Genomic DNA, 22,489 nt, shown 5'->3' with positions numbered 1-22,489 from the left:
GTGGTGTGTCGGCTTAGTAACTGTGGCTCCCAGGCTCTAAAGCACAGGCTCAATAGTTTTGGTGCACAGGTTGTGGCATATGGGGTCTTCTGGATCAGGGACTGAACCCGTGTCTCCTGCATTGGCAGATAGATTCTTTACCACTGAGCCCCCGGGAAGCCCAGCAGCATTTATTTTTAATGAGTAGTGTCAGGAAACTGGGTCGTACTTATAGGTAACTATTTCTTTTATATAGTGGCATATTCGAAGCATTTTTCTGTGGAACCAAATGCCACTCTGCTGCTTTATCTTTTGAAAAACAGACTTTACCTTTTAGAGCAGTTTTAAGTTCATAGCAAAATTGAGTGGAAAGTATAGAGATTTCCCATATAATGCGCCTACACATGATTTTTCTTCATTATCAGTATCCTCCACCATAGTGGTACCTTTGCTACTACTGGTAAAACTACACTGACAAATCACAGTCATCCAAGATCCGTAGTCTACTTTATGGTTCACCCTGGTGCTGTACGTTCTCTGTGTCTGGGCAAATTTAATGACGTGTCCACTGGTATAATATATTACAGAGTAGTTTCACTGTCCTGAAAGTCCTCTCTGCTCTGCTTGTTCATCCCACCCTTCCCCCAATCCACTCGTCTTTACTATCTCCATAGTTTCGCCTTTTCAACAGTGCAATACAGTTGTAAATATGTAACATGTAGGTCTTTCAGACTGGCTTCTTCCACATTTAAGTTTCCTCTATGTCTTTTCATGGTCAGGTGCTTCATTTCCTTTTGGTCTGAATAATACAGTGCAAACTATTGTCTGGATGTACTGTAGTTTGCTTACCCGGTCACCCACTGAAGAACATCCTCATTGCTTCCAAATTTAGCAATTATAATTAAAGCTACTGTTAACATTATCTGCATGTTTTTGTGTGGGTATGTTATCAGCTCCCCTGGATGACTACTAAAGATCACAGTTGCTGGAACACATAATAAGAGTATGCTTATCTTATAAATGTACTGCCAAAATGGCCTTCCATAGTGGTTATACCACTTTGCATTCCCACCAGCAGTGAATGAGAGTTCCTCTGGCTTCACATCCTCATCAGCGTTCGGTGGTATCAGTGTTCGAAATTTTGATCACTTTACTAGGTGTCTGGAGTGAATCCACTGTGAGGTATAGGGTGTCTCACTGTTGTTTTAGTTTGCATTTCTCTGATAACGTATGATGTGGGACATCTTTTCATATGGTTATCTGCCATATGTTTATCTTTGGTGAAGTATCCGTTAAGGTCTTTGGCCTGTTATTAAATTGGGTTGTTCATTTTCTAATTGTTGAGTTTTAAGAGTTCTTTGTATACTTTGGATAAAAAGGCTTTGTCAGCTATGTCTTTTGAAAATATTTTCTCCCAGTCTGCAGCTTGTTTTTCCATTTTCTTGACACTGTCTTTTGCAGAGTAGTTTTTATTTTAATTTTGGTGAAGTCTGTCTTATCAAATGTTTTTTTCATGGATTTTTCCCTCTGTTGTATCTAGAAACTTACTATGAAACAGGAGGTCATCTAGATTTCCTCTCGAGTTATCGTCTAGAAACTTTATACTTCAGTGCTCTATCTTTAGGGCAGTGATCCATTTTGAGTTGATTTTTGTGAAGGCTGTAAGTTCTGTTTCTAGATGCTTTTCTTACATGCAGATTTTCAGTTGTTGCAGCACTGTTTGTTGAAGAGACTCGTTTTTCCACGTTATGTTGCCTTTGCTCCCTTGTTGAGAATCATTTGGCTCTTCTGTTGTTCTTCAGTCACTAAGTCACGTCTGACTCTCTGCAGTCCATGGACTGCAGTATGCCACGCTTCTGTGTTCTTCACTATCTTCCAGAGTTTGTTCAAACTCCCGTCCATTGAGTTGGTGATGCCATCCAGCCATCTTATGCTCTCTTGCCTCCTTCTCCTCCTACCCTCAGTCTTTCCCAGCATCAGGGTCTTTTCCAATGAGTCGAATCACCATTAGTCCTTTCAGTGTATGATCAGGCTTGATTTCCTTTAGAATTGACTGATTTGATCTTCTTGCAATCCAAAGACTCTCAAGAGTCTTCTTCAACATCACAACTCAAAAACATCAATTGTTTGACGCTCAGCATTATTTATCGTCCAGCTGTCACTCTGTACATGACTACTGGAAAAACCGTAGCGTTGACTATATGGACCTTTGTCAGCAAAGTGATGTCTCTGCTTTTTAATATGCTGTCTATATATGTCATAGCTTTCCTTCCAAGGAGTAAGCGTCTTTTAACTTCTTGGCTGCAATCACCCTCTGCAGTGATTTTGGAGCCTGAGAAAATAAACTCTGTCACTGTTTCCACTTTTTCTCTTTCTATTTGCCATGAAGTGATGGGACCAAACGCCATGATCTTAGTTTTTTACACGTTGAGTTTTAAGGCAGCCTTTTCACTCTCCTCTTTAACCCTCTTCCAGAGGCTCTTTAGTTTCTTTTCATTCTCTGCCAAGAGTGACGGTTGTTGATATTTCTCCTATCAGTCTTGATTCCAGCTTGTGGGTCACCCAGCCCAGCATTTCACATAATGTACTCTACATATAAGTTAAATAAGCAGGGTGACAATATACAGCCTTGATGCACTCCTTTTCCAATTTTGAACTAATTTGTTGTCCATGTCTAGTTCTAACTGTTGCTTCTTGACTCACATACAGGCTTCTCAGGCGACAGTTAAGGTGGTCTAGTATTCCCATCTTTAAGAATTTTCTACAGTTTGTTTTGATCCACAGTCAAACGCTTTGGCATAGTCAATGAAGTGGAAGTAAATGTTCTTCTGGAATTCCCATGCTTTCTCTGTGATACAATGAATGTCGGTAATTTGATATCTGGTTCCTCTGCCTTTCTAAATCCAGCTTGTACATCTGGAATTTCTTGGTTCACATAATACTGAAGCCTAGCTTGAAGGATTTTGAGCATTACCTTGCTAGCACGTGAAATGAGCTCAACTGGGTGATAGTTTGAACATTCTTTGGCATTGATCTTCTCTGAGGTTGAAATGAAAACTGACTTTTTCCAGTCCTGTGGCCACTGCTTTGTTTTCCAAATTTACTGGCATATGGAGTATAGCACTTTAACAGCATTATCCTTCAGGATTTTAAGTAGCTCAACTGGAATTCCATCACCTCCACTAACTTTGATTGTAATGCTTCCATTCAATATCACAGTAATCCAAATCTGTACCCCAACCAGTATGCTGAAGAAACTAAAATTGAACAGTTCTATGAAGACCTATAAGACTTTCTAGAATTAACACCCAAAAAAGATGTCCTTTTCATTATAGGGGACTGGAATGCAAAAGTAGGAACTCAGGAGATACCTGGAGTAACAGGCAAATTTGGCCTTTGAGTACAAAACGAAGCAGGCCAAAGGCTAACAGAGTTTTGCCAAGAGAACGCACTGGTCATAGCAAACACCCTCTTCCAACAACACAAGAGAAGGCTCTACACATGGACATCACCAGATGGTCAGTACCAAAATCAGATTGATTACATTCTTTGCAGCCAAAGATGGAAAAGCTCTATACAGTCAGCAAAAACAAGACTGGAAGCTGACTGTAGCTCAGATCATGAACTCCTTATTGCCAAATTCAGACTTAAATTGAAGAAAAACACCAATACAGTATACTAACACATATATATGGAATTTAGGAAGATGGCAATGACGACCCTGTATGCAAGGCAGGGAAAGAGTCACAGATGTGTATAACGGACCTTTGGACTCAGAGGGAGAGGGAGAGGGTGGGATGATTTGGGAGAATGACATTCTAACATGTATACTATCATGTAAGAATTGAATCGCCAGTCTATGTCTGACGCAGGATGCAGCATGCTTGGGGCTGGTGCATGGGGATGACCCAGAGAGATGTTATGGGGAGGGAGGTGGGAGGGGGGTTCATGTTTGGGAACGCATGTAAGAATTAAAGATATTAAAATTTAAAAAATAAAAAACTAAAAAAAAAAAGAAGAAGAAAGTGCGGAAAACCACTAGACCATTCAGGTATGACTTAAATCAAATCCCTTATGATTATACAGTGAAAGTGACAAATAGATTCAGGGGATTAGATCAGATAGATAGAGTGCCTGAAGAACTATGGACAGAGGTTTGTAACACTGTACAGAAGGCAGGGATCAAGACCATCCCCAAGAAAAAGAAATGCAAAATGGCAAAATGATTGTCTGAGGAGGCCTTCCAAATAGCTGCGAAAAGAAGACAAGCTGAAGACAAAGGAGGAAAGGAAAGATATTCCCATTTGAATGCAGAGTTCCAAAGAATATCAAGAAGAGATAAGAAAGCCTTCCTCAGTGATCAGTGCAAAGAAATAGAGGAAAAGAACAGAATGGGAAAGACTAGAGATCTCTTCAAGAAAATTAGAGATACCAAGGGGACATTTCATGCAAAGATGGGCTCGATAAAGGACAGAAATGGTATGGACCTAACAGAAGCAGAAGATATTAAGAAGAGGTGTCAAAAATACACAGAAAAACTGTACAAAAAAGATCTTCAGGGCCCAGATAACCATGATGGTGTGATCACTCACCTATAGCTAGACATCCTGGAATGCGAAGTCAAGTGGGCCTTAGGAAGCATCACGATGAACAAAGCTAGTGGAGGTGGTGGAATTCCAGCTGAGCTATTTCACCTCCTAAAAGATGATGCTGTGAAAGTGCTGCGCTCAATATACCAGCAAATCTGGAAAACTCAGCGGTGACCACAGGACTGGAAAAGGTCAGTTTTCATTCCCACCCCAAAGAAAGGCAATGCCAAAGAATGCTCAGACTACGTGCACAATTGCACTCACCTCACGCTAGCAAAGTAATGCCAAAAATTCTCCAAGCCAGGGTTCAACAGTACGTGAACCATAAACTTCCAGATGTTCAAGCTGGTTTTAGAAAAAGCAGAGGAACCAGAGATCAAATGGCCAACATCTGCTGGATCATCAAAAAAGCAAGAGAGTTCCAGAAAAACTTCTATTTTTGCTTTATTGACTTCACCAAAGCCTTTGACTGTGTAGATCACAACAAACTGAAAATTCTTCAAGAGATGGGAATACTAGACCACCTGACCTGCCTTCTGAGAAATCTGTATGCAGGTCAAGGAGCAACAGTTAGAACTGGACATGGAATAACAGACTGATTCCAAATCAGGAAAGGAGTACGTCAAGGCTGTATATTGTCACCATGCTTATTCAACTTATATGCAGGGTACATCATGAGAAAGGCTGGTGGTTGAATCACAAGCTGAAATAAAGATTGCCAGGAGAAGTATCAATAACCTCAGATATGCAGATGACACCACCCTTATGGTGCAAAGCAAAGAACTAAAGAGCCCCTTGATGAAAGTGAAAGAGGAGAGTGAAAAAGTCGGCTAAAAACTCAACATTCAGAAAACTTAAATCATGGCGTCTGGTCCCATCACTTCATGGCAAATAGATGGGAAAATAATGGAAACAGTGACAGACTTTATTTTGGGGTGCTCCAAAATCACTGCAAATGGTGACTGCAGCCTTGAAATTAAAGACACTTGCTCCTTGGAAGAAAAGTTATGACCAACCTAGATAGCATATTAAAAAGCAGAAACATTACTTTGCCAACAAAGGTCCATCTAGTCAGCTATGGTTTTTCCAGTAGTCATGTATGGATGTCAGAGTTGGACTATTAAGAAAGCTGAGCACCGAAGAATTAATGCTTTTGAACTGTGGTGTTAGAAAAGACTCTTGAGAGTCCCTTGGACTACAGGGATAGCCAACCAGTTCATGCTAGAGGAAATCACTCCTGAATATTCATTGGAAGGACTGATGCTGAAGCTGAAACTCCAATACTTGGCCACCTGATGTGAAGAACTGACTTATTTGAAAAGACCCTGATGCTGGGAAAGATTGATGGTGGGAGGAGAAGGGAACGACAGAGGATGAGATGGTTGGATGGCATCACCAACTCAATGGAGATGAGTTTAGGTAAGCTCTGGGAGTTGGTGATAGACAAGGAACCCTGGCGTGCTGCAGTCCATGGGGACGCAAAAAAGTCGTACACAACTAAGCAACTGAACTGAACTGAATGCTTCCCAAGGCCCACTTGACTTCACACTCCAGGAGGTCTCGGTGAGTGACCACACCATTGTGATTATCTGGGTCATTTAGACTTTTTTTGTATAGTTCTTCTGTGTATTCTTGCCATGTCTTCTTACTCTCTTCTGCTTCTGTTAGGTCCTTAACATTTCTGTCCTTTATCCTGCCCATCCTTGTATGAGATGTTCCCTTGATATCTCCAATTTTCTTAAAGCGATCTCTAGTCTATTCCATTCTGTTGTTTTCCTCTATCAACTTGCATTGTTCACTTAAAAAGGCTTTCTTATCTCTCCTTGATGTTGTGTGGAAGTCTGCATTCAGTTGGTTATATCTTTCCCCTTCTCCCTTGCCTTTCACTTCTCTTCTTTCCTTTGCTAATTGTGAGGTCTCCGTAGACAACCACTTTGCCTTCTTGCGTTTCTTTTTCTTTAGGCTGGGTTTTGGTCACCACTTTCTATGTAGAGTTACTGGCCTCCATCCATAGTTTTTCAGGCACTCTGTGTATCAGATCTAATCCCTTGAATTATTCGTCACCCCCACTGTACAGTCAAAAGGGTTTAATTAAGGTTATACCTAAACTGCCTAGTGGTTTTCCCTACTTTTCTTCAATAAGTCTGAATTTTGCAATATGGAGCTCATGATCTGAGTCACAGTCAGCTCCAGGTCTAGTTTTTACTGACTGTAGAGAGCATCTCCATCTTCAGCTGGAAAGAATATAATCAGACTGATTTCAGTATTGACCTTCTGGTGATGTCCTTGTCCAGTTGTAATTTCTGTTTTTGGAAGAGCGTGTTTGCAGTGACAGGTGTGCTCTCTTGACAAAACTCTGTTAGCCTTTGCCCAGCTTCATTTTCAAGGCCAAACTTGCCTCTTAACTCCAGGTATCTCTTGACTTCCTACTTTTGCATTCCAGTCCCCTATGATGAAAAAGGTATCTCTTTTTGGTATTAGTTCTAAAAGGTCTTGTAGGTCTTTCTAGAACTGTTCAACTTCAGGTTCTTCAGCATTAGTGCTTGGGACATAGACTTGAATTACTGTGGTGTTCAGTGGTTTGCCTTGGAAACAAACTGAGATCATTCTGTTGGTGAGATTGTACCCAAGTCCTGCTTTTCAGACTCTTGTTGATAATGAGGGCTACTCCATTTCTTTTAAGGAATTCTTGCCCACCAAAGTAAACATGATGGTCATCTGAATTAAATTCACCCATTCCCATCCATTTTAGTTCACTGGTTTCTAAGTTGTCAGTGTTTACGCTTGCCATCTCATGTTTGACCATGTCTGCTGCTATTACTAAGTCGCTTCAGTCGTGTCTGACTCTGTGCAACCCCATAGATGGCAGCCCACCAGGCTCCCCCGTCCCTGGGATTCTCCAGGCAAGAACACTGGAGTGGGTTGCCATTTCCTTCTCCAATGCATGAAAGTGAAAAGTCAAAGTGAAGTCTAGTTCACCTTAATTCATGTACCTAACATTTCAGGTCCTATACTTTATTGTTCTTTACAGCATCAGACTTTCCTTTCAACAGCAGAAACACCCACAACTAAGTGTTGTTTCTGCTTTGGCCCAGCCTCTTCCTTCTCTTTGGAGCTATTTCTCTGCTCTTCCCCAGTAGCGTATGACATTCTCTGACCTGAAGGGCTCATCTTCCAGTGTCATATCTTTTTGACTTTTCATAATGTCCACAGAGTTCTCAAGGCAAGAACATTGGAATAGTTTGCCGTTCACTCCTCCAGTGAACCGTGTCTTGTCAGAACTCTCCACTGTGACCTGTCCTTCTCGGGTGGCCCTGCGTGGCATGGCTCATGGCTTCATTGAGTTACACAAGCCCCTTTGCCACAAGACCGCCATCCATGAAGGACTTGCTTATATTAAGTGAATCTATCTCTAGGTTCGTCCTTTCACCTGTACCGTACTGTGTCAGTTACTGTGGCCTTACGGTGAGTCTTGAGGGCAGGCAGCTGCAGTCCTCCCATATGTTCTTCTTGGTCAGTAATGTACCGTCTCTTCTGGGTTTTTTGCTTCTCCATGTAAACTTTATCATCATTCTATCGATACCCACAAAATAGCTTGCTGGAATTTTGATTGGTATTGCATTGAATCTGTGGTTCAAAGTCAGGAAGAACTGACATCTTGACAGTATTGAGTCTTCCTATTTATGAATATGGAATATCTCTCCATTTATTTAGCTCTTCTTTAATTTTGTTCATTAGAATTCTTAGTTTTCCTCATAGGGATTTTGTGCATATTTTGTTAAGATTCCTTCCCAAGTGTTTAGTTGTTTCGGGTGCCGATGTAAATGGTATTTTTTTCTTTTTTAATTTCAAATTCTATTTGTTGATGGTATATAGACATAATTAGCTTCTGTAGGTTAACCTTGTATCCTGCAACCTTGCTATAATTGTTTATTAGTTCCGGAAGCCTTTTTTGTCAGTTCTTCTGGATTTTGTTTCCTTTTTTATCTTTACTGCATGCTTGGACTTGCAATGTGATGTTGACAAGCAGTAATGACAGCAGACATCCTTGCCTTGTTCTTGCTCATAGTGAGAAAGCCCTTAGTTTTTCATTAAATGTTATGTTCGGGGTAGAATTTTTTCAGTTAATCCTCAAACTGCAGCAATTCCTCTGTATTTCCGTGAATGGGCATTGGAGCCACTCTGCTATTTTTATGTATATGTACTAAAGGGTATTTCAAACTTTATTGTAGACAGTCTGGTTGACAGACTTAATGCCATTTTTTACACATATTCATAGTTATTTTCTTAGAGTTGCGTTAACAGATAGTCATTGAGTGTTCACTGCCAGGAACCTGGTAAAAAGAAATAAAATAAGACATTTCTTTTTTCCATACAGAGTTTGTAGTCTACAAATAGATAGTAATGGTAATACAGTGTGGTAAGAGAAATTATGACAAAAGAAACAGATATGCATTGGAAGCATATATACCACTCACCTAACCATACTCAATTAGAGAGGAGGTTTTCAGGAACATCTTCTGGAAAAAGCTTATAGGAAAAGCTTATTTGTTTTTAAGTTCCTTCAAGAAAAACATGCTAAGGTGAGTAGACACCTACCTTTATGAGAGTTTGGAGATATAATAATGAGCTCCTGAGAGAAAAGAAAACTGCTTTTTAAAATTTTCCCATAAGGAATTTAAACTGTTTTTGAAAGCTGTAAAGAAATGTCCTTATGCCATAGGGGATAGTTTACTCAAAAAACTGATAAGACAAACCTTACCAATTAGAAATGGCCTTAAAGTAAAATTGATAATTTACCCTTACTAATTAATCAATAACCTCAGATATGCAGATGACACCACCCTTATGGCAGAAAGTGAAGAGGAACTAAAAAGCCTCTTGATGAAAGTGAAAATGGAGGGTGAAAAAGTTGGCTTAAAGCTCAATATTCAGAAAACGAAGATCATGGCCTCTGGTCCCATCACTTCATGGGAAATAGATACGGAAGCAGTGGAAACAGTGTCATACTTTATTTTTGGGGGCTCCAAAATCACTGCAGATGGTGACTGCAGTAATGAAATTAAAAGACGTTTACTCCTTGGAAGAAAGGCTATGACCAACCTAGATAGCATATTCAAAAGCAGAGACATTACTTTGCCAACAAAGGTCCGTCTGGTCAAGGCTATGGTTTTCCAGTGGTCATGTATGGATGTGAGAGTTGGACTGTGAAGAAGGCTGAGTGCCGAAGAATTGATGCTTTTGAAGTGTAGTGTTGGAGAAGACTCTAGAGAGTCCCTTGGACTGCAAGGAGATCCAACCAGTCCATTCTGAAGGAGATCAGCCCTGGGATTTCTTTGGAAGGAATGATGCTAAAGCTGAAACTCCAGTACTTTGGCCACCTCATGCAAAGAGTTGACTCATTGGAAAAGACTCTGATGCTGGGAGGGATTTGGGGCAGGAGGAGAAGGGGACGACTGAGGATGAGATGGCTGGATGGCATCACCGACTCGATGGACGTGAGTCTGAGTGAACTCTGGGAGTTGGTGATGGACAGGGAGGCCTGGCATACTGCGATTCACGGGGTCACAAAGAGTTGGACACGACTGAGGGACTGGACTGAACTGAACTGAATTAATAACTTATGGCAGAAAGTGAAAAAGAACTAAAGAGCCTCTTGATGAAAATGAAAGAGGAGAGTGAAAAAGTTGGCTTAAAGCTCAATGTTCGGAAAACTAAGATCATGGCATCCGGTCCCATTACTTCATGACAAATAGATGGGGAAACAGTGGATGACTTTATTTTTCTGGGCTCAAAAATCACTGCAGATGGTGACTGCAGCCATGAAATTAAAAGACACTTACTCCTTGGAAGGAAAGTTATGACCAACCTAAACAGCATATTAAAAGGCAGAGACATTACTTTGTCAGCAAAGGTCCATCTAATCAGGGCTATGGTTTTTCCAGTGGTCATGTATGGATGTGAGAGTTGGACTATAAAGAAAGCTGGGCACTGAATAATTGATGCTTTTGAACTGTGGTGTTTGGAGAGGACTCTTGAGAGTCCCTTGGACTGAAAGGAGATCCAACCAGTCCATCCTAAAGGAGATCAGTCCTGGGTGTTCATTGGAAGGATGGATGTTGAAGCTGAAACTCCAATACTTTGGCCACCTGATGCAAAGAGCTGACTCATTTGAAAAGACCCTGATGCTGGGAAAGATTGAGGGTGGGAGGAGAAGGGGACAACAGAGGATGAGATGGCTGGATGGCATCACCAACTCAATGGACATGGGTTTGGGTGGACTCTGGGAGTTGGTGATGGACCGGGAGGCCTGGCGTGCTGCAGTTCATGGAGTCGCAAAGAGTCGGACGTGACTGAGCGACTGAACTGAATTAATAACTTTATTCATTAATATGTACCATTAAGTAAGAGGAAAGGCAACAGTACAAACTGGGAGAAAATTTTTTTCTCCATCCATATGTGATACATATCTAGAACTTGTATCTAGACTATGTAAAGAACTCCTACAAATCAGTAAGAACAATAAAAAAAAATAGGGAAAATACTTGAAGAGACCCTTCACAAAAGAAGATATCCAAATGTCTGTTAAACATATGAAAAACTGCTCGCCATCATTACTCATCAGGAAAATGCCAATTCAGATCACAGTAAGGTGCACTCTATACTCTCCATAATAGCTTAAGTGAAAACACGAAATATATTCAAGTGTTGACAAGGATGTGAAGCAGCTGGAAGCTCTGTATAGTACTGGTGTGTGTATGTTAGTCGTGCGGTCGTGTCCACCTCTAACCCCACGGACTGTAGCCCGCCAGCTTGCTCTGTCCATTGGATTCTACAGGCGGGAATACTGGAGTGCATTGCCATTCCCTTCTCCGGAGGATCTTCTGACCCAGGGATCAAACCCTGGTCTCCTGCATTGCAGGCAGATCCTTTAACTGTCGAGCTACAGGGAAGTCCTGTATTCCTGGGGTGAGTGTAAATTATATAACTGCTTTAGAAGATCTGTAGTGATATCTTCTAAAGCAGAACATTTACCTATCCTGTGATTCAGGTATTCCACTCCTAGGTACATAGCAGACAGAAATTTGTTTACTGTTTGCTAAAAGATATATGTGCTGGACAGTTTGTACAGCACTGTTGGTAGCGGTAAAAAACTGGTAATGAAATTTGAAAGCCTAGATGCTCATCAACAGCAGAATGGATCAATTGTGGTGTATTTACACAGTAGAATATTTACATCAACAAAGATGCGTGTTCTGTTATTACATGCGACAGTATAAGAGTCTTGTATACATAGCATTAAGGTCAAAGAACAAACAGAAAAAAAAGTGTTGTTTTGGATAATTCTAGTTATGTGAAGAGCAGAAACAGGAAAGATGAATCCTGGTTGGGAGAGGGTAAAGCATAGGAGGGAGCATGAGTGGAGCTTTTCGATTTGATAATGTGCTCTTTCTTGAGCTGGGTCATCGACACAGGTGTGTTGGGTTTTGAAAATATATAGCTGTGCACTTTTGATATATACAACTCCCTTTTTGTGTTGTGTGTTTTTTTTAAGTACTGGTTTTAATTTATAAGAAAACTGATAAATCTAAAAGCTTTACAGTGTTGATTAGGTTCTGCTGATTTTTGTACTTTCAGAAATACAAAAATATTCCTTTAGCTTAGTTGAAATGTAAATTACTGGGAATTTTTTAGTTTCAAAATAACGGAAATTTTAGAATAATTGTAGTCTTAAGTCAACTACTGCTAAACCTTTTTCTTAAAGTATTAATTTGAACTTCTTATTCATGCAACATATTTGCAAGGTCCGATTTTTACTATTATATGATATTATACTATATAAAACATTAAAATTTGTTTTTGTTAATTATAACTAAACTTGACAGATTAGTATATCTAACTGGGTGACTGGAAAAGATTTTCTGTTTTAAATCCTAAGTGATTTCTTGTTAAGAAAGAAGGTGAGTGAAAGTGTGTTTTTGGTTATTTCTTACCCTCAGAGGAGGAACTGTAAATAGCTGTTGTTATTCTTTCTTCTGTGCTTATCAGGAGAATGTTCTATTTCTATAGTATCTGGAGACATAATTATAACAGACAAACATGGCAATCTATTATCAATTATTTTTTTAACAGTCAAGTCCATCATCTCCAGATCCAGCTAGCTTTCTTGGAGAAGATATTAGTACAAACTCCAATGGTCCAAAACCTGCAGAAGTTGTGCTAGATGATGACAGAGAAGATCTTTTTGCAGGTAATTGTAAATACCTTTTTTTTTTTTTAAGTAGTTGTCATTTGTAGCATATATCCTATCAGAAAATATTCTCTTAAAACTAACATTTTCTGTAAAGTACTGTTGATGGCTTTTCTTGTTAACAACTTAGGAGGACAGGAAATTTTAGTTACTTTGCTTTGTGAAAAATAAAGACTTGGAAAAGCACGAATATGATCCTTTCTGGTTTTAAGCGTTTGGAAATAAGTCACACTAATAATTTGATTATTTCAAGCAGTACTTGGACACAAACTAATGGTTGTGGCATTCAGATTTTGAGAAATAGCAATGATTATATTCTTTCTTACTATTTACAATTTATCACAAAGGAAAGTTAAACTCTGAACTTAAAAATTATTTATAATCTAAATATATTTGAAATCTGTTTTAATAAAAATGTTTCAGTATTTACCATGGGTTCCATTTTGATTCAGTTTTAGGTGAATAAATTGATGCTTCAGGAATTTTTTTTAATATGGGGGCAGGATTTGGTGTAGTCTCTTTCTACCTTTAAAAAATTGGACCCTCTTCAAAACAATTATCTGCTTTAAGATTAAAATTTAAATACAAATTAATGTTTGGCTATTAAAAAGCATCTTCCTTAGAATTAATGGCACAAATAATTGCAATAGTAAATCTTTGTGTGTTTAAGAGATTAATTTACCTAAAGGGGCTTTCTTTGAGTTAAAGCTTGATAATGTATCCTCCCTCAGCTTTTATGGTGGTTGAATATTGAAACCATCATGTATTTTTTTAGTACAAGTATATTTAAAAATACAGTCCTCTATGACAGAGGTCCATATAATTTCCTGTTCAGTGTATGAAAAGTTTTCACTGCAGATGAATTCATGTCTTTTATGAATTCATGTCAGAAAATTAAAATGTGAAGACAATCATTTACCCAGCCACCTTCCCACCCTTTTCTGTAGCTACCTAACAACTTAGTGTATAATGACAGTTAACCAAAATTGTAATACTCCTTTTTCTTTTCTTTCATTGACTTTTTCCCAGGAGATCCTTAGAAGTTTCCTCATGGCATTTATGTTTTAATCTGAAAGATGACAAAAGTAGCTGCTAATCTAAAATTGTGGGTATTCCTCTAATAGTAGAGGGTCATAAATAGAACACTTACATTATCCATCTTATTAAAGAGTCTTTAAGTCTCAGACTTCTATGTTAATGAGTGTGCTAAGAGTCTAAAGCAGAACTCTGGCTCTATGCATAGAAAAGATGGTTTTCTTGTTTACAGTGTGCCCTGCTGATCAGTCTGCCACGTCAGTGCTGTGCAGTGATATTTGCCCACGAAGCTCAACTAGAAAAATCTTTTCTGTATTAAGTGTACCTAGTGCAGAGTATACTAAACACAGTGATTGATCCATGGTTAGTGTCAGGGTTTCTGTTTGTTTTTAAGGAGAAACAGAGATGAAGCAATAAAAATAGTCATCTGTTTCTTTTGTTATCTGCAGACATTTTTTATGCTTTATCTTTTATCTTAAACTCAGCTACATTTCATAATGACATCATTTGGTTTCCTAAGACCTGTATAAGAGAAGAAACTATAGGTATTGCTCTAAACTTAGCCATTCTGGTTTAAAACCATAGTGAGATTAGATTGTAATTGGTATGTATGCCAATATACTTTGGATAGCATTTCACATACTATTATTATGTCAGAAGTGGCATCAGAAAAAGTTCAAGCATGACTTTGTTACTGTTATTAGCTTACTTATAGGATGTTCACCAAACATGGGTAACTAGAGAGCCCCTTTCCACCATCAGTACCATCCTGCACTAAGCTTCACTGAACACATTTTAGGAAACTGTCCTAGAGGAATAAGTGAGGGAGAGCAAGTTGCCAGTGTTGAAATTGTCCTAGACTTTTAGAAATTGCTTCTTCTAGGGTAGTTACTGTATTTCACTTACACTTTTCAGCAGATTATACCAAATCCAAAGTTTAAGGAGTATTCCTTTGTTTGAAAACTTCTCTGGTGTCTGTGGTATGAGTGAAATGTTACTTAGCTGAAATTGACACAATCAGTTTACACTTACCTTCAAAGTGTCTCTTTCAAGGAAATGTTAATCTTTATACTTAGTGTATGTGGGACTTTTTTCTGTAAAAAAAAGAAAAACTTTGACTTATTTTTTTATTGAGGTATAGTTGATATACAATATCATAAGTTTCAGGTGTACAATATAGTGACTTTCAAGTTTATACTCCATTTATAGTTTTAGAATGTTGGCTGTATTCCCTGTGATGTACAATATATCCTTGTAGATTATTTATTTTATGCATAGTAGTTTGTACCTCTTAATTCAAAGAAGTAGAAAATTTAAGAGGTATCTTACTGCTTCACGTAAATAACATATATGTTATTACTGACATACTTCTTGAGGTATTAAAATGGCTCACTGTCTATTGTTACTGCCTTCTCAAACTCTGAGGAATCTAAGAACCTCAGGTTAGAAACCACTGATCTCATCCTGTTTCACTTACAGTCCTGCCTGCCTTTTCTTGGTATCAGCTCTATAAACCAGCAGAACTGTGGTTATTATTTTGGCCAGTGATTATAAATTTTACTTTTCTGGCTTTGCTTTTAACTTACTCAGTTATGATTGATTCCTGAACAACATGGGTTTGAAATGCTCAGGTCCACTAATACTAATTTTTTAAAATTAGTAAATACTACAGTACAACTTGATCAGAGGTTGATTGAATCCAAGAATGCGGAACCTCTAAAACAAAGGAGCCATGTATATGGAAGGCCCAAATAAAAGTTAGACTCAGAGTTTTGACTGTGTAGAGAGTTGGTGGCCCTAACCCCCATGTTGTTCAAGGGTCGACTGTGTTTCACTTTTGTGGAATACTTCCCTCATTTTTTAAATCCATTCATATCTTTTCAATTCAGTTTCATAAAATATTCCCTATTTTCCCCAGCCTAGATTATTCTCTCCCATCTCAACTCAAATTATAGTTTGTTCCTATAGTTCATATAGCAGTTAAACGTTTTGTTATGCTCTTTATATTGTTTTCTTGGCTGTTATTTGTCTTTGTTGTTTAACATTCCACATGCTTATATCTTGTTTTCCCAACTAGATTATAAACTCCCTGAGGGCAGGTATGATACTTTACATTTTTGTGTGTTTCTTCGTTGCCTTTAGCACAATGTTACATAGCTTTTAGACACTCAGTTTATTGATTTGTTTTGTTTATAAATATATTTAGTTTTAGATTTTTCAAATGAACAAGCACTTTAAATGAAAACCTAAACACCTGTTGCTTTGTGTATATTTGTGTATTCAGCTGCTGCTGCTGCTGCTAAGTCGCTTCAGTCGTGTCCGACTCTGTGCGACCCCATAGACGGCAGCCCATCAGGCTCTCCCGTCCCTGGGATTCTCCAGGCAAGAACACTGGAGTGGGTTGCCATTTCCTTCTCCAGTACATAAAGTGAAAAGTGAAAGGGAAGTCGCTCAGTTGTGTCCGACTCTGTGCGACCCCATGGACTATAGCCCACCAGGCTCCTCCATCCATGGGATTTTCCAGGCAAGAGTACTGGAGTGGGGTGCCATTGCCTTCTCCAGTGTATTCAGCTAATATCCTGTAATCTTTAGCAGTTAATTGCTTTAGATTACTTTGTGGACTTTGCATAGCAAATTTTTAATCCCAGTTGGGATAGTTCTGAGCAGCTCTCCGCTATAAAGTTTATGTTTGTGTGTATAAAAGAATCATAATGTTAGCCTGAATACAAGATTTTGGAAGGTAAGTTACCACAAGTGTTAGATATATTATAGATCCAAACACAAATGAATGTGGAATTATTCACATCATTGCTTTCCTTCTAGCTTTATCCCTACCACTAGTATAGATAACTGTGTTGACTTACTGGAATTCTTCCTAAAATCAACAAAGTCACTGTTGGTTTTAAAGTTTTAAATAAACCACTAAGGAAGGATTCTTAAATTATTTATAACAATTATTTTAAAATAATATTTTGATATTATGGGTCGTATAAAAATGTTTCGTAATTCGTTGCCTGCTCTGCTTGTTACCAGTATCCTTAACTAACTTGTTTAATTTGTATCTAGAAGCTACAGAGGAAGTTTCTCTGGACAGTCCAGAAAGGGAACCTATACTCTCCTCAGAACCTTCTCCTGCAGTCACACCTGTGACCCCCACAACACTCATTGCTCCCAGAATTGAATCAAAGAGTATGTCTGCTCCTGTGATCTTTGATAGATCCAGGGACGAGGTATGGAAAAGTGTTTATATTCTAAATTAATATGTAAATAATACTTTTTTTTGTTCCCCGCCCAGCATTTCTCTGCTGTCCGTCATTTGTAATCAGAGCCTTTTAGACATTCCCAAAAAGAACACTAAAGAGGTTGGATGATTTGGTTTCTAAATTTATCCCCACACTTTTTAATCCAATAACTTGAATACATCACTTTGCTTCTCAAGTCAGGCAGTTTGTCATTTGTGATCTTACCGTAATAGTCCCATGGACGTAGGCACCTGGCCAGCTACAATTCATGTGGTCGCAGAGTCGGACAGGACTGAGCGACTGACACTGTGTTCGCAGAGCAGGGGATATGTAGTGAGTGGAGAGGAAGCGTGAGGGCCTTAATGATGCCGTTTTTTCTTGATCTCGGTTCTAGTTACAGAGATGTGTTTACTTTGTAAAAGTTATCGAGCTGTATACCTAGGATTTATATGCTTTACGTATGTTACAGTTCAGGTAAGGCTTACTTTCAAAAATCTGTGCAGTAGGGCAACTTTGAAAAAAATTATCATTAGAAAAACATACTTTTCTGAAGTCTTGGAATATTAATGTTGTTTTTAAATTTTGAAAGATCGAACAGTTCCTGTGTTTTCTTCTTGAAAATGACAAGCCTTTCCCTCAGAACTACTGTTAACAGGGATTGCTTAGTTACAATGGCATAAAAAGTGCTTCTCTGTAGCCTCATAGATTTATCATTTTCTTACTTCTTTTCTCAGTGAGCTTTGTAGCGCTTTTATTGGCTTCAGGAAGAACATGTGTTTACTAGGTAATTAGAGAAATCATGATGCTCAAGTTGCTTATAATAATTTCTGCAAGTATGTAGGATTCTACTGGCAAAAGTAATGGCTACTTCCTGGTTTTTAAAGAGGAGAGATTCAGCTTTGAAAAATAGTAATATTAAAAATAAGGAGTTATCTTCATAATCTGCATCTGAAGATTGAACAAAAATATTCCACAGTATTCCTCCAGAAGTTTTCTTTACATCTGAGGAGTCGGAGGAGCACAAGATTTTCTGTTACTTCTAATTATCCTTTTCCTTGTCTGTGTGTGTTTGTGTATTTTTCACATAGACAGGAAATGTAAAAGCTTTCATTGATTTTCAGAAATAGAGTGCTGAGTGACTCTGAAATTGTTTCATGTGGCAGCAGTCCTAATAAAAGATAGATGGTAAAAATTATACTTATTACTATTATGATGATAATACAAATTGGAATCTTTAATACCAAAAAAATTTTCCTAGATTGAAGAAGAAGCAAATGGAGATGTTTTTGATATAGAAATTGGTGTATCAGATCCAGAGAAAGTTGGTGAGTCAACATTTATTATATTTTGTACTTGCTTCTTTTTAATAATTAACTTGGTTGTTAATGTGCTGTTTTTCTTAACTACATGCATTGTTACAATATTAAAATTGGTGCTTCTAATTTTTAAACTTGTGGCAGCTTGGTGGTTTGTTTTTCCCCCCAGCTTTATTGAGAAATAATTGACAAATAAAAATGGTGTATATTTAGGATGTATGCACATCACAATTATCATAATGTGATTAGCTTAATATTTTATGAAATGATTACCACAATCAAGTTAATATATTACCTCACATAGTTACCTTGTGTGTTAAGCTTATGATTTTTAATAGCTTGACTTTTCTTGTAGGTGATGGCATGAATGCTTACATGGCTTACAGAGTAACAACAAAGGTAGGCCTTTTGCTCCTCTAAAAAAATACTGAGCCCTCACTGTGTAGTATGAGGATACCACAGTGATTAAAGTGTACGTGATCACTGTCTTTACAAGGTTATCATCCAGTAAAAGTTGCGCATAAATAGTCACAGTGAGTCGTGAGTGGTTTGGTAGAGAGAGTGTTCTGGGAGGCTATGCAGGAAGGGATCTAATCCAGACAAAGTAGAAGTGTTGCGGGTGGGAAAGGGGGCAAAGCGATTTGCTTGTATAAAAGCCAGAAATAAGAAACCTGCAGGACCTGTAGAAAGTGGTGCCAGATTAAATTGTTTGGCAGTAAGCCTGCCTTTATTATGAATAGCCACATTAGGAATTGTATGATGGAGAACCATTGAAGTTCAAACAAGAGTATGGCACATTGAGATTTTTGTTCTAGAAAGCTTTCTCTGACTCAGTTTGGATTGGGAGGATAAAAGTGTCAGGGAACTTCCCTGGTGGTCCACTGGTTACGACTCTGTGCTTCCACTGCTGGGGAGTATGTGAGTTCAATCCCTGGTCAGGGAACTAAGATTCCACGTGCTGCACAGTGTGGCCAAAATAAAAAGAAAGGTCAGGATCTCTAGTTGAGGTAGTTGCAATTCTTAAAGGGATTGTAGACCTTCAAATCTTAAAGACAGGGGGTCTGCAGCAGTCCTACTGTGAGAAGTGATACTTAGGAATTGGTTCTGGGGATGAGTGAAGAAAATGGTTTCTTGAGTTATATAGGAGGTGTGATCAGTAGAGCTTGGATGTAAGAAGTGAGGAAGGAGGGAAACCTGAGTCTTTGTCTAGAGGAACTCTGTGCTTGTTGGAATGATCCTGGAGAAAAGGCAATACAAAGAGAGGAACACAGTATGGAGTAAAATCTGTTAATTCATTAAACAGATACTTATTTATATACCTTGGAGTCAGGCTGTCTTCCAAAAGCTAGAATATAATAGTAAACAATACAGAGAAGTTCCCTTCGCTTTTCCAGCAGGGGAAAATATGGTGAAATTGAGATGGCAGTGCAATTTAAATGGAGGTTTTCCCTTGGACTATGTATCAGACTGAAGCCCAGTGGAGATCTAGGCTAGAGGTAAAGATCAGAGACTAAGAATCATTAGCATAAATACAGGTAGAGTCAGTGAGATGAGTTAAGTGTAGAATAAAGCAGGTGTTTTCTGTAAAAAAAAAAAAAAAAGCAGCAACAACTGTGATTTGGGGTTTTTTCAGTTGTTAGAAATCTTTGTTTCACATTAGTTAGCTACTCTACATTTTTTTTGCAGTGTAGACCTCTGTGTGTGTGTGTATGCATATTCACAATTATGTATGACATTAATTTTTAAATAATTTTTCAGTATTCAAAATTTGAAATACCTCTTCTTCACTTGTAGACTTCTCTTTCCATGTTCAGCAAAAGTGAATTTTCAGTTAAAAGAAGATTTAGTGACTTCCTCGGTTTGCATAGCAAATTAGCAAGCAAGTATTTACATGTTGGTTATATTGTGCCACCAGCTCCAGAAAAGAGTATAGTAGGTAAGTATAAATCTTTAAAAATGGATTTTTGTTACTGGTACTAGTTCAATTTTGATTGTATGGATTTGTGTATTCCATGATCACGCACTATCATGACATATCAATGTCTTAAGAGATACTGAATTTAAATATTCTATTTGTGATAGTCATTTATCAACTGAAGAGTGTATAGCTAAAAATTTTATTTTCTAATACCTAAGGATTTTGATTTATACAGTGTGATGATGTTAAATATTAAGTTGGAATTTAGCAAGATGAAAGCAATTAAAAACTTTCAGGGTAGTTAGAGTACCTTATTACTGAGTAACATTTAGAGAATATTTAATATTATTAGCATATTGACATTTTTCTGAGGACTTGGAGATGTTCCATGCCCAGCTATACATTGTACAAAAAGATTTGATCTAGCCTTGCTCACACAGGAGCTATTTAAACTCATTTTATTACATACCTCAATTTAACATTTAAAAACATTTCACTTTTACAGGTAATAAAGCCTTACTTAGTTAAGAATATGCAGAATATTACAAAAGAGGAAAACCTCTATTGTCCCACCATTAAAATTTTGTAGTATTTTTTCCACTCTTTCTTTTCAGTGATAGATTTTTGGTGTTCTCTCAGGAAAAGTTGAGTGCACATCCTCCTTCTCCATCATCTTGAACCAATTTCCCAGTCATAGGTTTTTATATAAATCAATTTTTTATATATATGATTGTTATTCTGAAATATAAATAAGTTTCATTCTAAGTTACTGTTTTTACCTCTTTAAACAATTGATTTGAAAAGCAGTTTTATCTGTATCTTTTATGATTTTGAAACCTTGATATATTCAAAAGCATTTTTATATTCTTCTTCATTTTTAAAATTCAAAGATCTAGTATAGTTCTTCAGCTTTTCTGTCTCAAGACACCTTGTGTATTCAGATTTATTGAAGGGCCTCAAAGAGCTTTTGCTTTTGGAGCTATATCTCTTGATACTTACACATGAGAATTTTTAAATTGTGTTTATTAATTGACTTAATAAGAAACTGATAACCTGTTATTAACAAATAAGGTTTTTGAGAAAAATTATTTTTGTAAGGCAAAAAAGTGCTAAGAATGGCTTGCCTTTTTTGTTTTTTACAGTTTTGCAAAATCTTTAATTTCTGACGTCATAGAAAATAGCTTTATTTTCACATCTGCTTCTGCACTCTATCTTTTGTAATACAGCACAGCATATAACTTTAGGGAAGTTCCACTGAGTTCTCAATGAAAGAATGAGAGTAAAAAATACAAAAATAACAGTGTGGTGTATTATGAAGATAGATTTTTGTACACATCCCTTGCCACTCCTCAAAAAAGTCTCAGAATGCTTCCAGATATTCTAACCATGCTTTGTGAACTGCTGCTGCTGCTGCTAAGTCGCTTCATTTGTGTCCAACTCTGTGCAACCCCATAGACGGCAGCCCACCAGGCTCTGCCGTCCCTGGGATTCTCCAGGCAAGAACACTGGAGTGGGTTGCCATTTCCTTCTCCAATGCATGAAAGTGAAAAGTAAAAGTGAAGTCGCTCAGTCATGTCTGACTCTCAGCGACCCCATGGACTGCAGCCTACCAGGGTCCTCCACCCATGGGATTTGCCAGGCAAGAGTACTGGAATGGGGTGCCATTGCCTTCTCCATGTGAACTGCTAGTCTAGTTAATAATTTTATTTCTCTAAACTGTTGCAGTGGTATCCTTTGGCCTCCCATTATCTGTGTAGTGAACTTGTTTCATTTATCATAAATTATTTATTATTAATATCCTTTTTTCTTTAGCTTTAAGTTGTACAACTGTTTTTAATATATCAAAAGAGGAAAAACAAAATAATTTTTCTCATTTTGGTGACTAGATACACTAGTCTTTAAACATTGAGCCAGGGGAAAAAAATTTTTTTAACTCAATTTTCATGCCAAGTTTATTGTGTTTCAAACTAATATTTTCCTCTAATAATCTTCAACTGTCCACCAATTATTAGCTTGAAAAGATTGGAAGAATTTGAGGCAACCATATAAAATGCAGTTTAAAAAAAGATATAAGTAAAGAGATTAGCAGGAAAAATAAATGTAGTTAAATAAAGTCAAGTTAGTTTCCTCTAAATGTGTGCATAAAGTCTGAGCTATTA

The 22,489-nt window shown here is 37.8% G+C and overlaps 1 protein-coding gene across 1 annotated transcript in view; it reads left to right on the top strand.

The window, feature by feature from the left end:
* Nucleotides 1-22,489, top strand: part of SNX2 (sorting nexin 2) — a 65,840-nt gene that overhangs the window by 17,843 nt on the left and 25,508 nt on the right. The window contains exons 2-6 of the mRNA XM_015095948.4: nt 12,702-12,819; nt 16,921-17,084; nt 18,355-18,421; nt 18,768-18,811; nt 20,207-20,348. Of these exons, the coding sequence (XP_014951434.1) occupies nt 12,702-12,819; nt 16,921-17,084; nt 18,355-18,421; nt 18,768-18,811; nt 20,207-20,348 (535 nt within the window). The remainder of the gene's footprint in view (nt 1-12,701; nt 12,820-16,920; nt 17,085-18,354; nt 18,422-18,767; nt 18,812-20,206; nt 20,349-22,489) is intronic.

Source organism: Ovis aries, chromosome 5 (genome assembly GCF_016772045.2).
Source record: "Ovis aries strain OAR_USU_Benz2616 breed Rambouillet chromosome 5, ARS-UI_Ramb_v3.0, whole genome shotgun sequence".
Classification (NCBI taxonomy): Eukaryota; Metazoa; Chordata; class Mammalia; order Artiodactyla; family Bovidae; genus Ovis; species Ovis aries.
The sequence above is the reverse complement of the archived record's forward strand: the minus strand, read 5'-3'. Positions and strand labels throughout refer to the sequence as shown.